Below are 14,364 nucleotides of genomic sequence, written 5' to 3'. Positions count from 1 at the left end.
CATACAACAAAACGTATGCTTTGAGCAGTCTCCAACGCAAGCTCTGATGTGAAAGAGCCCTAATGCATCAAAGATAGCCTAATCTGTTGTTGATCTTACAAACAGAGAGGCAATCTCAACTCTCTTGAAGAATTTGGACCAGTTTGTTGAAAAAAAAAAGTTATTTTATTTGAGCACATCAAATTGACAACGTGTCTCACAGGTGCTTGCCCAATTCTTCGGGTCACTGAAAAAACAGGTGCCTTAACTGCTATGGTTGTGTAGAAAACATGAGCGACAGAGGCGATTAAGGCACCTGTTTTTTCACTGAAATGAGGAAGTGGGCAAGCACCCGCAAAACGTGTTGCCAACTTTATGTACTCAAAAGACCATTTCTCAACAAAATTGGTCCAAATTCTTCAAGAGTTAAGATGACCTCTCTGTTTATAAGATCAACAGCTTATTACCCTTTTATACATTGGGCGCCTCCACACCTGTTTTAAGTGGTTTTTTTTTCAGAAATGTTTTGTCTGATGTTGCTACAGCACATCTTTCCTTTGGAAACCTAATCCTAATCAATTTCCCATACATGAAATCCACTTTCTGACTCTAACACTAACCTCCAACATTAAAGTGTACCAGAGCTCAAATAAGTAAAAAGATTTATACATACCTGGTGCTTCCTCCAGCCCCATCCGCTCAGATCACTCCCACACCACCATCCTCCGCTGCCCGCAGCTTCGGGAACCAGGTCCCGTCACTTACGCCAAGTCGGCTCAAGTCTACGCTGGAGAAGTGCACTGTTTGCATATCTCTCCAGCAGTGCTGGATATATGTCTGCTTCCATTAAGCAGGAAGTAGAAACACTGGAGATTTATTTTAGGATTTGTATCGGCTGTAACCAAGAAATGTTTTTCTTTAAAGGTTATAATGCTGTTGCATATCTTTTAGCGCAGAGAGGTAGTTCTGAGTTCAGGTCCACTTCAACATTAACACCTAAAGCCCCATCTACACCATACAATTTTTTTGTCCGATTCGATTTATTGATTCGCTTCGATTCAATCCAACATGTCCAAATCCAATCGAATCAATGAATCGAATCAGACAAAATATTGTATGGTGTAGATGGGGCTTTAATACAGAAACCTAACTGCTTTCTTTCCCACATTAAAGGCCTATCTGACCTAGGCATGGGCATTCGGTCACTTGTGTGTTGAGTGGTGGGATGCTATCAGCTTATTCATTCAAGGGGCACTTCAAAGATAACTGCTGGTTTTCTGAAGAAATCATCTCCCTACATGAATGAGGCAGGAACTGGGGGCTCGTTTCCATCTTCCTCATCTCTCTCGCAATACTGCCGAACGGTCTAACTAGCAAATCTGCTCTAGCATTGTAGTGACTCAGGCCCCTGGCACTCAAGCAGGCTCTTCTGTGGACACCTATGTGTGTCTGTTCACCACTCGAGAGTACAGGAGACAAACATCTTCAGAAAACTAGCAATTATAATTGGTCTCCCTCACAAGTGAATGAACTGATTGGCATCCCGTTGCTATCTACACAGCTATCTAAGGCTCTGCATACAGAATGGGGGCACCTTTGGCTACCATTTCTGGGGTTGACTATCTATGCTGGGAGGACACCTTAGCTACTTATACTGTGGGTGGGCTACCTATACTGGAGGGACACCTTGGCTAACTATACTGGGGAGGTGCACCTTTACCTACTTACTGTACCTATATTTTTTCTTTCTTGAGAAAGGGACACCCATCTCTATCTCTGTTTCGCTGTGGGGAGTTGTGAGTAACCCTGTCCAGGGCCAGTTCTAGACTTTTTGCTGCTTGAGGCAAACTTGTGAGGATGCGCCCCTCCCCCCCAATTGGAATGATCGCACAGCACCCGACAATTTGCACCGCACGTTAGAGCTGCTGTGAGCCCCCCAAAAAACACCTTCAGTATAGGTAGGTAGCCTGGTATAGGTGCCCAGTATTAGTAGCTAGGTACAGTTGCCCCCAGTATAATAGGTTAGCCAAGTACAGTTGCCCCTAATATAGGTTGCCAGGCACTGTCTTCACTTCCTGTTTCTGCTTGGTGCTGTCCCCAGAATTCTGCCGCCTGAGGAAGTCGCCTCACATGGCATCATGGGTGGAGCGGGCATGACCCTGTCACACATAACCTTAGGGAATGTTCAGACAGTAAGAAGAGTGAAGGTAAGCTGTCAGAGCAGCAACTAGACCTACAGGAGTGCTTCTGTCCAGTGGTATAAATGTACAGGCTGCTGTCATTGGTGAAGTGGTAAAACAATAGGCAGCCAGGGAATTCTCAAAGCTCTTTAGGTTTGTAAAATGTTTAATGGATTATAACTGCATTATTTAGCTAGAGGTTGATGAAGCATATTGCTTTGATAAGTAGGCTTTTCCATTTCCATTAGCATGTTGCATAGAATTAAGACACTTGCACTCAGGCTAGCAATGCAAATAACAAAACAATATATATTAGCCATCCATTCGCCCGTGTTCAATGTTCCTGGTGGTCTTGATAAATGGACAATAATATTAGCAAGCTTGTATTTTATGGTAGCGTTACCAAGGGTGACAAATCGTTTTTTAGGGGGTTAACAATGTCACATGATTGTGCAGCCGCAGGTCAGGCTGGGAGGGTGACGCTGGGTGTGGACCCTGAGCTCCCGACCGTAGACATGTGATGATAGGCTCCTCCCTCTGTATTCATATTGGGCGTGTGCCACTGGGATCAGCTCCACCGTCTGGTGCTGTGTGAAGAAAGACAGGATAAATACACATATTTATGTCCTTTTAACCGCTTCACCACGCGTACACACGCCATACTTCCGCAAACGACGGGTCCGCCAGACCCTCCCACTGAGCGGACGTTCTGCTGACAGTAGCACGTGTGTACGCGATGTCGGCAGACTGATAAGGCTGTTTCTGAACGATCCGCTGAGCAGGCCCAAATGATTGTTTCCAACTGATTGCATTTTTCGGATCAGCTGATTCATCGCTCGGGAAAGTGGATCATTATTGGGCACAAAGAGGATGTATCACCAAGACCACTGTGTATGAGGATGCAGCCAGTGATGTAGCCTCAAACGAGTCAGGCGCTGGCAGCCTCTCTACCATGATGCACAGAATAAACAATTATCCTGCGGTCAGGGCCGGTTTAAGCAACAATGGGGCCCCAGGGCAAAATAAACCTGGGGGCCCCCCCAACATATACCCCGGAACAAAAATCGGCATTAGGAGACTTTTTTGAAGCTGGTATAGTCAGGGTGTGAAGCTCCAATCGGTCGGAGCGCCACATTCTGGCTACCCCAGCCTGCATGGGGGACAAGGGGTTAAAAAGTTTCAGGAGTAGGGACCCCACATAATTAAAAAAAAAAAATTCTCACACTGTAAACATAAAAAAAATTGGGAAAATAGGAAAAAATGCCAGCTATCTTCATACAGCCAAATTGCGGCTGTATAGCGATCCCCGGCCAAAGCGCTGCGGCTGCGTATGGCCCCCTGGAAACCCCGTCAGGAAATTTATTGCGCTTTCATTTGATGCATGTAAAATTACACTACCGTTAGGTTTGCTACTAAAAGTGACATTTACCGCATTTAAAAGTATACTTTTCCTTCAAAACTTTAAAATCGATTTTCTCAAAGACTATAAGGTCTTTTTCCTCTTATTCCTAATGATCACCTTAACATATCCTGCAAATTTAGGGTTTCTAGAATTTAAGGTGGATTTGCTATTAACCATTAAAGTCGGCAGGTTTTTAAATGTGTATTTTTTTTCCTTTGAAACTTTAAAATCGATTTTCTCAAAAACTATAAGGCCGATTTGAAATTTTTTTTCCTCTTGTAGCCACTGGGGGCCCCTACAAGATCTGGGGCCCTGGGACAGCTGCCTCCTTTGCCTCTATGGTAGCGCCGGCCCTGCCTGCGGTCTCTTTCACCCAGCTCCACCAGAAAAACTAGATACAGCAGTGGAGAAGAGCGTGCCTGGCTGGGACTAGGAGAAACCTGCCTGAAAGAAGCCCCCCCCCCCCCCCCCCCCCACCGGAGAAATTGAGCTGAGGAGAATGTGTGGCAGGGCCAGGGAGAGCCCCTGAGAGTGTGGACAGCGCTATCTACCCATGTAAACGAATGCAACTGCGCACACGGCATTAGTTCTGGGTCCAAGGACTTGGCTAGACCATCTGGAGGGCAGAGGCAGTCAAAGGAGGGCATTACAAGCACCACAGGCCTACCACGGGGAAGGGGGCACTAAACCGGTCTTTGTCCCCGGGTGCTGAAAACCCTAGCTACGCCTCTGGTGAAGTGTATACCGAGTCTGGCTGTGCTGAATGGCTGAGCTGTACTAAGTCATTACAGATAAAACTTTCCACATAATAAGCCTAGTGTCAAGTGATCCCAAAAAAATTCACAATGAGCAATGCGGGCCTATATCATATTTTATCCGCAGAACGGTGATCAGAACTGTCACCTTTCAGCACTAGACTTCCATGTTTACACTCAAACCAATATGCATGTCCTTCCCTGGTTTGTTGGATTTCTAGGGATGTGGAGGGGGGGTGGCTTGCTTCCGTGACCAAATAATATGTGGGTAGGCAGGGATGGTTTAAGATGTAATGGGGCCCTAAGCAAGGTATTAGAAATTTTTGTAAGCTGAAGTAAAGAGAGGTAAAAAAAAGGCGTGGCAGGTGGGCCCCTTGAGACCCAAAAGGCCCTAAGCACCTGCCTAGGTTGCCTGGTGGATGATCCTGCTCTGCTATTAGGTTTAAGTGGCTTTTCCCACATTGTCCCGAGACTGTGAGAAAAGCATTGTGGTGCAGGCCCCACCGAAAGACAGATGCCGACATGAATTTTTTGATGTTTTCTGTAAAGCACTGCAGTAAATGTATTAACGCCATGTAAATGCGCAACAACAATAGTAATAATAATAGTCATTTTCTGGCAGTCACAACATCTACAATTCTTTATTGGTTCTCTTGCACCATCTTGTGGCAACAACCATGTAGTACAATTTTATAAATCGTGTTTTTTTTTGTGAGCATGCAGAGGGAATAATGGAGTAACTCAACTCCGTGGTATACAAGTTTATATAAAGCTCACCCTAACCTTAATAGGACCCAATGTTAGTTACAGCGCTTGTATACATAAATTAATGAAGTTGCTCAGTCTCAAGACCTGAGCTGTTTCGCCCTGTATATGTTCATGTACTGTATATTACATTGGCTCTTTTTACATGTTAACACTGATGTGAGTATATTATATCTGTTTTTTTTAACAAAAAAAAAAGTTTTAGTTAAACACTTGAGGACCGCAGTGTTAAGCCCCCCTAAAGACCAGGCCCTTTTTGCTGAAATTGGCCACTGCAGCTTTAACCACTTGAGGACCTAGGGCTTTACCCCCCTTAAGGACCGGCCACTTTTTTTCCATTCAGACCACTGCAGCTTTCACGGTTTATTGCTCGCTCATACAACCTACCACCTAAATGAATTTTGGCTCCTTTTCTTGTCACTAATAAAGCTTTCTTTTGGTGCTATTTGATTGCTCCTGCGATTTTTACTTTTTATTATATTCATCAAAAAAAGACATGAATTTTGGCAAAAAATGATTTTTTTAACTTTCTGTGCTGACATTTTTCAAATAAAGTAAAATTTCTGTATACATGCAGCGCGAAAAATGTGGACAAACATGTTTTTGATTTAAAAAAAACCCCATTCAGTGTATATTTATTGGTTTGGGTAAAAGTTATAGCGTTTACAAACTATGGTGCAAAAAGTGAATTTTCCCATTTTCAAGCATCTATGACTTTTCTGACCACCTGTCATGTTTCATGAGGGGCTAGAATTCCAGGATAGTATAAATACCCCCCAAATGACCCCATTTTGGAAAGAAGACATCCCAAAGTATTCACTGAGAGGCATAGTGAGTTCATAGAAGATATTATTTTTTGTCACAAGTAAGCGGAAAATGACACTTTGTGACAAAAAAAAAAAGTTTCCATTTCTTCTAACTTGCGACAAAAAAAAAATGAAATCTGCCACGGACTCATCATGCCCCTCTCTGAATACCTTGAACTGTCTACTTTCTAAAATGGGGTCATTTGTGGGGTGTGTTTACTGTCCTCGCATTTTGGGGGTGCTAATTTGTAAGCACCCCTGTAAAGCCTAAAGGTGCTCATTGGACTTTGGGCCCCTTAGCGCAGTTAGGCTGCAAAAAAGTGCCACACATGTGGTATTGCCGTACTCGGGATAAGTAGTATAATGTGTTTTGGGGTGTATTTTTACACATACCGATGCTGGGTGGGAGAAATATCTCTGTAAATGACAATTTTTTTATTTTTTTTACACACAATTGTCCATTTACAGAGAGATTTCTCCCACTCAGCATGGGTATGTGTAAAAATACACCCCAAAACACATTATACTACTTCTCCCGAGTACGGCAATACCACATGTGTGGCACTTTTTTGCACCCTAACTGCGCTAAGGGGCCCAAAGTCCAATGAGAACCTTTAGGATTTCACAGGTCATTTTGAGAAATTTCGTTTCAAGACTACTCCTCACGGTTTAGGGCCCCTAAAATGCCAGGACAGTATAGGAACCCCACAAATGACCCCATTTTAGAAAGAAGACACCCCAAGGTATTCCGTTAGAAGTGCGGTGAGTTCATAGAAGATTTTATTTTTTGTCACAAGTTAGCGGAAAATGACGTTTTGTGAAAAAAACCTATAAAAATCAATTTCTGCTAACTTGTGACAAAAAATAAAATCTTCTATGAACTCACCGTACTACTAACGGAATACCTTAGGGTGTCTTCTTTCTAAAATGGGGTCATTTGTGGGGTTCCTATACTGCCCTGGCATTTTAGGGGCCCTAAACCATGAGGAGTAGTCTTGAAACAAAATTTCTCAAAATGACCTGTGAAATCCTAAAGGTACTCATTGGACTTTGGGCCCCTTAGCGCAGTTAAGGTGCAAAAAAGTGCCACATATGTGGTATCGCCGTACTCGGGAGAAGTAGTACAATGTGTTTTGGGGTGTATTTTTACACATACCCATGCTGGGTGGGAGAAATAACTCTGTAAATGGACAATTGTGTGTAAAAAAAATCCAAAGATTGTCATTTACAGAGGTATTTCTCCCATCCAGCATGGGTATGTGTAAAAATACACCCCAAAACACATTGTACTACTTCTCCCGAGTACGGCAATACCACATGTGTGGCACTTTTTTGCACCCTAACTGCGCTAAGGGGCCCAAAGTCCAATGAGTACCTTTAGGATTTCACAGGTCATTTTTGTTTCAAGACTACTCTTCACGGTTTAGGGCCCCTAAAATGCCAGGGCAGTATAGGAACTCCACTAATTACCCCATTTTAGAAAGAAGACACCCCAAGGTATTCCGTTAGGAGTATGGTGAGTTCATAGAAGATTTTATTTTTGTCACAAGTTAGCGGAAATTGATTTTAATTGTTTTTTTTTTCACAAAGTGTAATTTTCCGCTAACTTGTGACAAAAAATAAAATCTTCTATGAACTCACCATACTCCTAACGGAATACCTTTGGGTGTCTTCTTTCTAGAATGGGGTCATTTGTGGGGTTCCTATACTGCCCTGGCATTTTAGGGGCCCTAAACCGTGAGGAGTAGTCTTGAAACCAACAATGTTGCAAAATGACCTGTAAAATCCTAAAGGTACTCATTGGACTTTGGGCCCCTTAGCGCACTTAGGGTGTAAAAAAGTGCCACACATGTGGTACCGCCGTACTCGGGAGAAGTAGTATGATGTGTTTTGTGGTGTATTTTTACACATACCCATGCTGGGTGGGAGAAATATCTCTGTAAATGACAATCTTTTGATTTTTTTTACACACAATTGTCCATTTACAGAGAGATTTCTCCCACCCAGCATGGTTATGTGTAAAAATACACCCCAAAACACATTATACTACTTCTCCTGAGTACGACGATACCACATGTGTGACACTTTTTTGCAGCCTAGGTGCGCTAAGGGGCCCAACGTCCTATTCACAGGTCATTTTGAGGCATTTGTTTTGTAGACTACTCCTCACGGTTTAGGGCCCCTAAAATGCCAGCGCAGTATAGGAACCCCACAAGTGACCCCATTTTAGAAAGAAGACACCCCAAGGTATTCTGTTAGGAGTATGGTGAGTTCATAGAAGATTTTATTTTTTGTCACAAATTAGTGAAAAATTACACTTTGTGGAAAAAAAAAATCAATTTCCGCTAACGTTTGACAAAAAATAAAATCTTCTATGAACTCGTCATACACCTAACAGAATACCTTGGGGTGTCTTTTTTTCTAAAATGGGGTCACTTGTGGGGTTCCTATACCGCCCTGTCATTTTACGGGCCCAAAACCGTGAGTAGTCTGGAAACCAAATGTCTCAAAATGACTGTTCAGGGGTATAAGCATCTGCAAATTTTGATGACAGGTGGTCTATGAGGGGGCGAATTTTGTGGAACCGGTCATAAGCAGGGTGGCCTTTTAGATGACAGGTTGTATTGGGCCTGATCTGATGAATAGGAGTGCTAGGGGGTGACAGGAGGTGATTGATGGGTGTCTCAGGGGGTGGTTAGAGGGAAAAATAGATGCAATGAATGCACTGGGGAGGTGATCGGAAGGGGGTCTAAGGGGAATCTGAGGGTTTGGCCGAGTGATCAGGAGCCCACACGGGGCAAATTAGGGCCTGATCTGATGGGTAGGTGTGCTAGGGGGTGACAGAAGGTGATTGATGGGTATCTCAAGGTGTGATTAGAGGGGGAATAGATGCAAGCAATGCACTGGCGAGGTGATCAGGGCTGGGGTCTGAGGGCGTTCTGAGGGTATGGGTGGGTGATTGAGTGCCCTAGGGGCAGATAGGGGTCTAATCTGATGGGTAGCAGTGACAGGGGGTGATTGATGGGTAATTAGTGGGTGTTTGGAGGAGAGAACAGATGCAAACACTGCACTTGGGAGGTGATCTGATGTCGGATCTGTGGGCGATCTATTGGTGTGGGTGGGTGATCAGATTGCCCGCAAGGGGCAGGTTAGGGGCTGATTGACAGTGACAGGGGGTGATTGATGGGTGGCAGTGACAGGGGGTGATTGATGGGCGATTGACAGGTGATTGACAGGTGATCAGTGGGTTATTACAGGGAAGGACAGATGTAAATAATGCCCTGGCGAATTGATAAGGGGGAGTCTGAGGGCAATCTGAGCGTGTAGGCGGGTGATTGGGTGCCCGCAAGGGGCAGATTAGGGTCTGATCTGATGGGTAACAGTGACAGGTGGTGATAGGGGGTGATTGATGGGTGATTGATGGGTAATTAGTGGGTGTTTAGAGGAGAGAATAGATGTAAACACTGCGCTTGGGTGGTGATCTGATGTCGGATCTGCGGGCGATCTATTGGTGTGGGTGGGTGATCAGATTGCCCGCAAGGGGCAGGTTAGGGGCTGATTGATGGGTGGCAGTGACAGGGGGTGATTGACGGGTGATTGACAGGTGACTGACAGGTGATTGACAGGTGATTGACAGGTGATTGACAGGTGATCAGGGGGGATAGATGCATACAGTACATGGGGGAGGGGGGTCTGGGGAGAATCTGAGGGGTGGGGGGGGTGATCAGGAGGGGGCAGGGGGGGATAAAAAAAAATAGCGTTGACAGATAGTGACAGGGAGTGATTGATGGGTGATTAGGGGGGTGATTGGGTGTAAACATGGGTCTGGGGGTGGGCAGGGGGAGGGGTCTGAGGGGTACTGTGGGTGATCAGGGGGCGGGGGGGGGAAATCAGTGTGTTTGGTGCAGACTAGGGTGGCCTCGGACACTGGGACCACCAGGGCAGGAGGCAGCCTGTATAATACACTTTGTAAACATTACAAAGTGTATTATACACTTTGTATGCGGCGATCGTTATGTTAACATCCCGCCGGCGCTTCCGTATGGCCGGCGGGATGTTGCGGCGGGTGAGCGGCGTCAGGCGGAGGCGGAGGATCGCGTCACGGATGACGCGATCGCTCCGCCCATGCCCCTACAAGGACCGCCGCCTTTGGGCATGAGCTGGTCCTTGTGGGGTCCACTTCCCGGCCGCCTCTGTGCGTTAGGCGGTCGGGAAGTGGTTAAGACCAAGCTGCAGGGCCGTACAACTCAGCACAAAAGTGATTCCACCCCCCCCCCCTTTTCTCCCCACCAACAGAGCTCTCTGTTGGTGGGGTCTGATCGTTCCCCCTTCACCCCCCCCCCCCCCCCCCCCCCGTTGTACAAACTGTAAAGACGGCTGTTTTGCCGTCTAACAGTGTCCTGAGTGGCGATCGCCGCTCGGAGACTGAAGCCCCGCCCCCCAAGCAGGAGATGCGCGTGCAGCCTGCGCATGATCTCCTGCAGTAGCCGGCCCCAGGACCTGACGCCAATTGGCGTCAGGCAGTCCTAGGGCTACCGCCTTGGCCACACCCGGTGGCGTGGGGCGGTCGTTAGGTAGTTAAACTTTTATATCACTGAGGAGAGCTTTCCCATAATTCCCTCTGCATGCTTATGGTTGGGATGGGAATGGAGATGGCTTACACAGAGGGGAAGGTGGAGGAACAAATGTTAGGTTTTATTCATTTCTATTTATCGTTGAACACATTGTGTCGGATCTACGCTTGGTGCATTGAGGAAATTGGATAATTACGGTGATTTTATCATTGGGGTTTGGCAGTAGCACTGATAGCCGGCCGAAGAAAATAATATGTGAGATGCTGTCATGTTGCTTCACTGTTTCATCACTAACCAGTACTTCTATGCAGTGTTTGCTGCAGTGCTGATAATGATCTGCACAGACATGATAAGGAGTGTAGCATAGTGAGATCATTTTGATCAGGGGTGTCAAGCTCAAATACAAAGTGAGCCGAAATTGAACACTGGGAATAAATTGCGGGCCAACCTCAGTGTCTAGTGCCCATCTCTCTCCCTCATAAAGTTCCCTGGTGTCTAATGGCCCCTCTCCCTCCCCTATACAATTCCCTGGTGTCAAATGCCTCCTCTACACAGTTCCATGGTGTCTAGTGGCCCCCTCCTTCTTCTATACAGTTACCTGGAGTCTAGTGCCACCCCCTCCTATACAGTTACTTGGAGTCTAGTGGCCCTCCTCCCTCCCCTATACAGTTCCCTGGTGTCTAGTGGCCCTCCTTCCTCCCCTATACAGTTCCCTGGAATCTAGTGCCCCCCCCCCCCTCCTATACAGTTCCCTGGTGTCTCGCATTTGTGTCACGCATTTACAGAAGCATATTTTGATAATACACTTCCGTGCACTTCCGATTTCAGCCACCGGGAGTGAGCGCTAGAGAGTCTAGAGCAGGGGTGTGAAACTTAGATACAAAGTGGGCCGAAATTATACACTGGGACCTAGTCATGGGCCAAAATTGTACACTGGGACCTAGTCATGGGCCGAAATTGTACACTGGGACCTAGTCATGGGCCGAAATTGTACACTGGGACCTAGTCATGGGCTGAAATTGTACACTGGGACTTAGTCATGGGCTGAAATTGTACACTGGGACCTAGTCATGGGCTGAAATTGTACACTGGCCACCTTCCTCCCTTATAAAATTCTCTGGTGTCTAGTGGTCCTCCCTCCCCTATACAGTTCCCTGGTGTCTAGAGAACCTCACCCTCCCCTATACAGTTCCCTAGTGTTTAGAGCTTTACCCCTACCTCCCCAGATGGCTTCCCTGGTGTTCTAGGGCTTCACCTCCAATATAGCTTCCTTGGTTGTCTAGAGTGGACCAAACATAATGCAAAGTGGGGAAACCACTTGAGGGCCAAATTTAATGGCTCTGAGGGACAAATTTGACCCGCGGGCTGGAGTTTGTCATGTATGGTCTACAGGCTAGCTTGCAGCCAGAAGGGAAATTACTGCAAATAGCAGGGGTAATCTGCAATGGCCGTTTTTAGTGTTGGGGTGAGATTTGATAATCGCACCGCAGAACATCTCTAACGCTGGTTGGCAGTGTGAAACCGGCCTCAAAGTTTGCTCCAATTAATTGCAGGGAATCCAAATACTCTTTCCCTAGATCAGGGTTGTGAATGGCCCCTGCTAGCTGTGGCAGTAATAATATTTGTTACAAAGGTGGTAATTACATTTCTGAGTTAGTATTTTGCACCTCCTTATACGAGTCTTTTGCAGTTGTCAGGTCATTAAACATTCATGGCGTATCTGCCGTGAGCAGCCATAAATAGCACCTATTGTCTGAACACGATGATTGTGCTGTGAAACATTACACACGCTCCCCTCACTCATTTCCCGAGAATTATGAGGTGCGCACTGGAGGTGAGCACATTCGGACTTGTCTGAACAGCACTAATTTCTTCAATTGAAAGCAATTTGCAGGCCTAATGCAGAGATTTAATTTGTGTTTTCTTTCCAGCGTAAACAATGGCAGTTCAGGTAACGCTAATCCAATAAGCGAATCGCAGTCTCTGCTCAATTAACGCCCTGATTACAATGAAGCCATTGAAAGCCTCGGAGAAGCATCCCCGCTACAAACCACTAAGCACAAGTGCTATAAAAGCAAAGTAGAGATCCCGTTTTTATAAACATGAGTCACAATCAAATGGAAAATGTTAATATGTATTTGTTTTACAAGCTCACAGTTCAATAAATCGTGAGCTCCTCTGGCAATAGGGACAGAAGTTAATGGTTCTACATACTGCATAATTAGGAACGGGAAAATAAACACATCTATGAATTACTTTAAAGAGTACCTGTAATGATCCTGCTTCGTTGCTTTTGTTGGTATGCTTATAGGTAAAATATATCAAAGCTTGGGGGGAAAAAATACTTGCCTAAATCTGTCCTCCCCCTCTGGCACCTAGGTGGATGCTGCTGATTAACTGTCATATTTGCCACACCCCCTTTCCCCAAGTGACCTCACTTCCTGCCTACCCTTCTCTCTCCCATTTGAAGACAGGCAGCTGCTGCAATACAGGATGCAGGAGCTGCAACTATTTGCGGAAAGGGCGAGAAATGAATTACTAATATTCCACTATAGTAAGCGGCTAATTCCAACAGTAAAATATTGGTAATTTTTTTCAGATATTTTAGTAACATAACTGTTCTCCCTCCAACTATGCCTAACCTAACCCTCCCTCCCCCCCCCCCCCCCCTTTTCCTGAATGCAAAATCCATTGCCAATTGATAGTAAACCTAACCCTATCCTCATACGTAGCCTACCTCTACCTGTGGCTGGCTTACTCTAACTGACACACACACTCCCCCCTCCTGGTGTGAAATCTGCCAATATCTGACCGGCGCCGACTATAGTCAAAATTTACTGCCCTCCGGTGCCCAAGACCCCCTACTGTCTCTGATGTCCACGGCCCAAATTACTTTTTGACAAGCCACAATTTTGCACTTAGAGCTGCAGTTCGGCAACTCCGGCACGCAAATTACCTGGTAGGTTCCAGCATAGCCGCAATTACTATTGCAATATATGCAACGCCCATTTTATTACCAGGCAGATGCTGCCACCAATATCACCTGCTTCGGCTTTACCATGTCAATTTCAGATCCCCTGTCCATGCCTCACTCATTCCCATACTCCATGATCTCCCCTCTCCCGACCTTGCTGCCTCCCAGTATAGCCATACTCTATCACTGATTCTCAGAGGATATTTGTAGAAAGCTGCTTGTGCACTGAAAACAAATGGAGAAAATCTGGCCTCAATTGACTTTTCGTTGATTGCAACACTAAACTACATCAGTTCAATGCAGCACTTATTGTTGCCAAGCAAAAGTACTTCTCTGCACTCATATCATCCATCGTTACCCACGCTGTCTGCTTGGCACATTTGACTCTTTCCTCCGTACACCCCCTGCCCCTTCTGCCACCTTCTCCACCAAAGACACGGCCAGCTACTTCAAAGAAAAAATCAACAGCTCAATTAGATGTGATATCTTAGCTCTAAGTTCTACTCTCATACTGCCCCCATCTACCTGTAATTTATCCCTAACCTTCTTCAGCCTGCTTAGTGTAGATTATGTTTTCTCTCTTCTCTCATCATCTCTCTCCACCTCCTGTCCACTCTGACTTGCTCCATGTCCACTACTCCACTGTGACCCTGAACCCTGCAATGGCTGAACTGTTTCAACCTTTTCCTCTCCAGTGCGATTTTAACCCAAGTTTTAAAGGTAACCTGGGGAGAAACGGGATATGGAGGCTGCCATATTAATTTACTTTTAAACAATGCAGATTGCCCGGCTGTCCTGATGATCCTCTGCCACTTATACTTCTAGCCATAGTCCATGAACAAGCATGCAGATCAGATGTTTCTGACGGACGTCTGACTGGATTAGCTGCATTCTTGTTTAAGAGTGGTGACTTAAGACACTTCTGATGG

The 14,364-nt window shown here is 45.7% G+C and overlaps 1 protein-coding gene across 2 annotated transcripts in view; it reads right to left on the bottom strand.

Annotated features, from left to right (window-relative positions):
* Positions 1 to 2,318: 2,318 nt before the first annotated feature.
* Positions 2,319 to 14,364, bottom strand: part of LOC137531643 (protein SSUH2 homolog) — a 125,757-nt gene continuing 113,711 nt past the window's right edge. Inside the window, exon 11 of one of the 2 annotated variants that reach the window (XM_068251586.1) lies at positions 2,319 to 2,746. In XM_068251586.1, the coding sequence (XP_068107687.1) occupies positions 2,600 to 2,746 (147 nt within the window). In that variant the 3' untranslated portion in view covers positions 2,319 to 2,599. The remainder of the gene's footprint in view (positions 2,747 to 14,364) is intronic. The other variant, XM_068251587.1, reaches the window with a different exon arrangement.

Source organism: Hyperolius riggenbachi, chromosome 9 (assembly GCF_040937935.1).
Source record: "Hyperolius riggenbachi isolate aHypRig1 chromosome 9, aHypRig1.pri, whole genome shotgun sequence".
Classification (NCBI taxonomy): domain Eukaryota; kingdom Metazoa; phylum Chordata; class Amphibia; order Anura; family Hyperoliidae; genus Hyperolius; species Hyperolius riggenbachi.
This window is presented reverse-complemented; position numbering and strand designations above follow the sequence as displayed.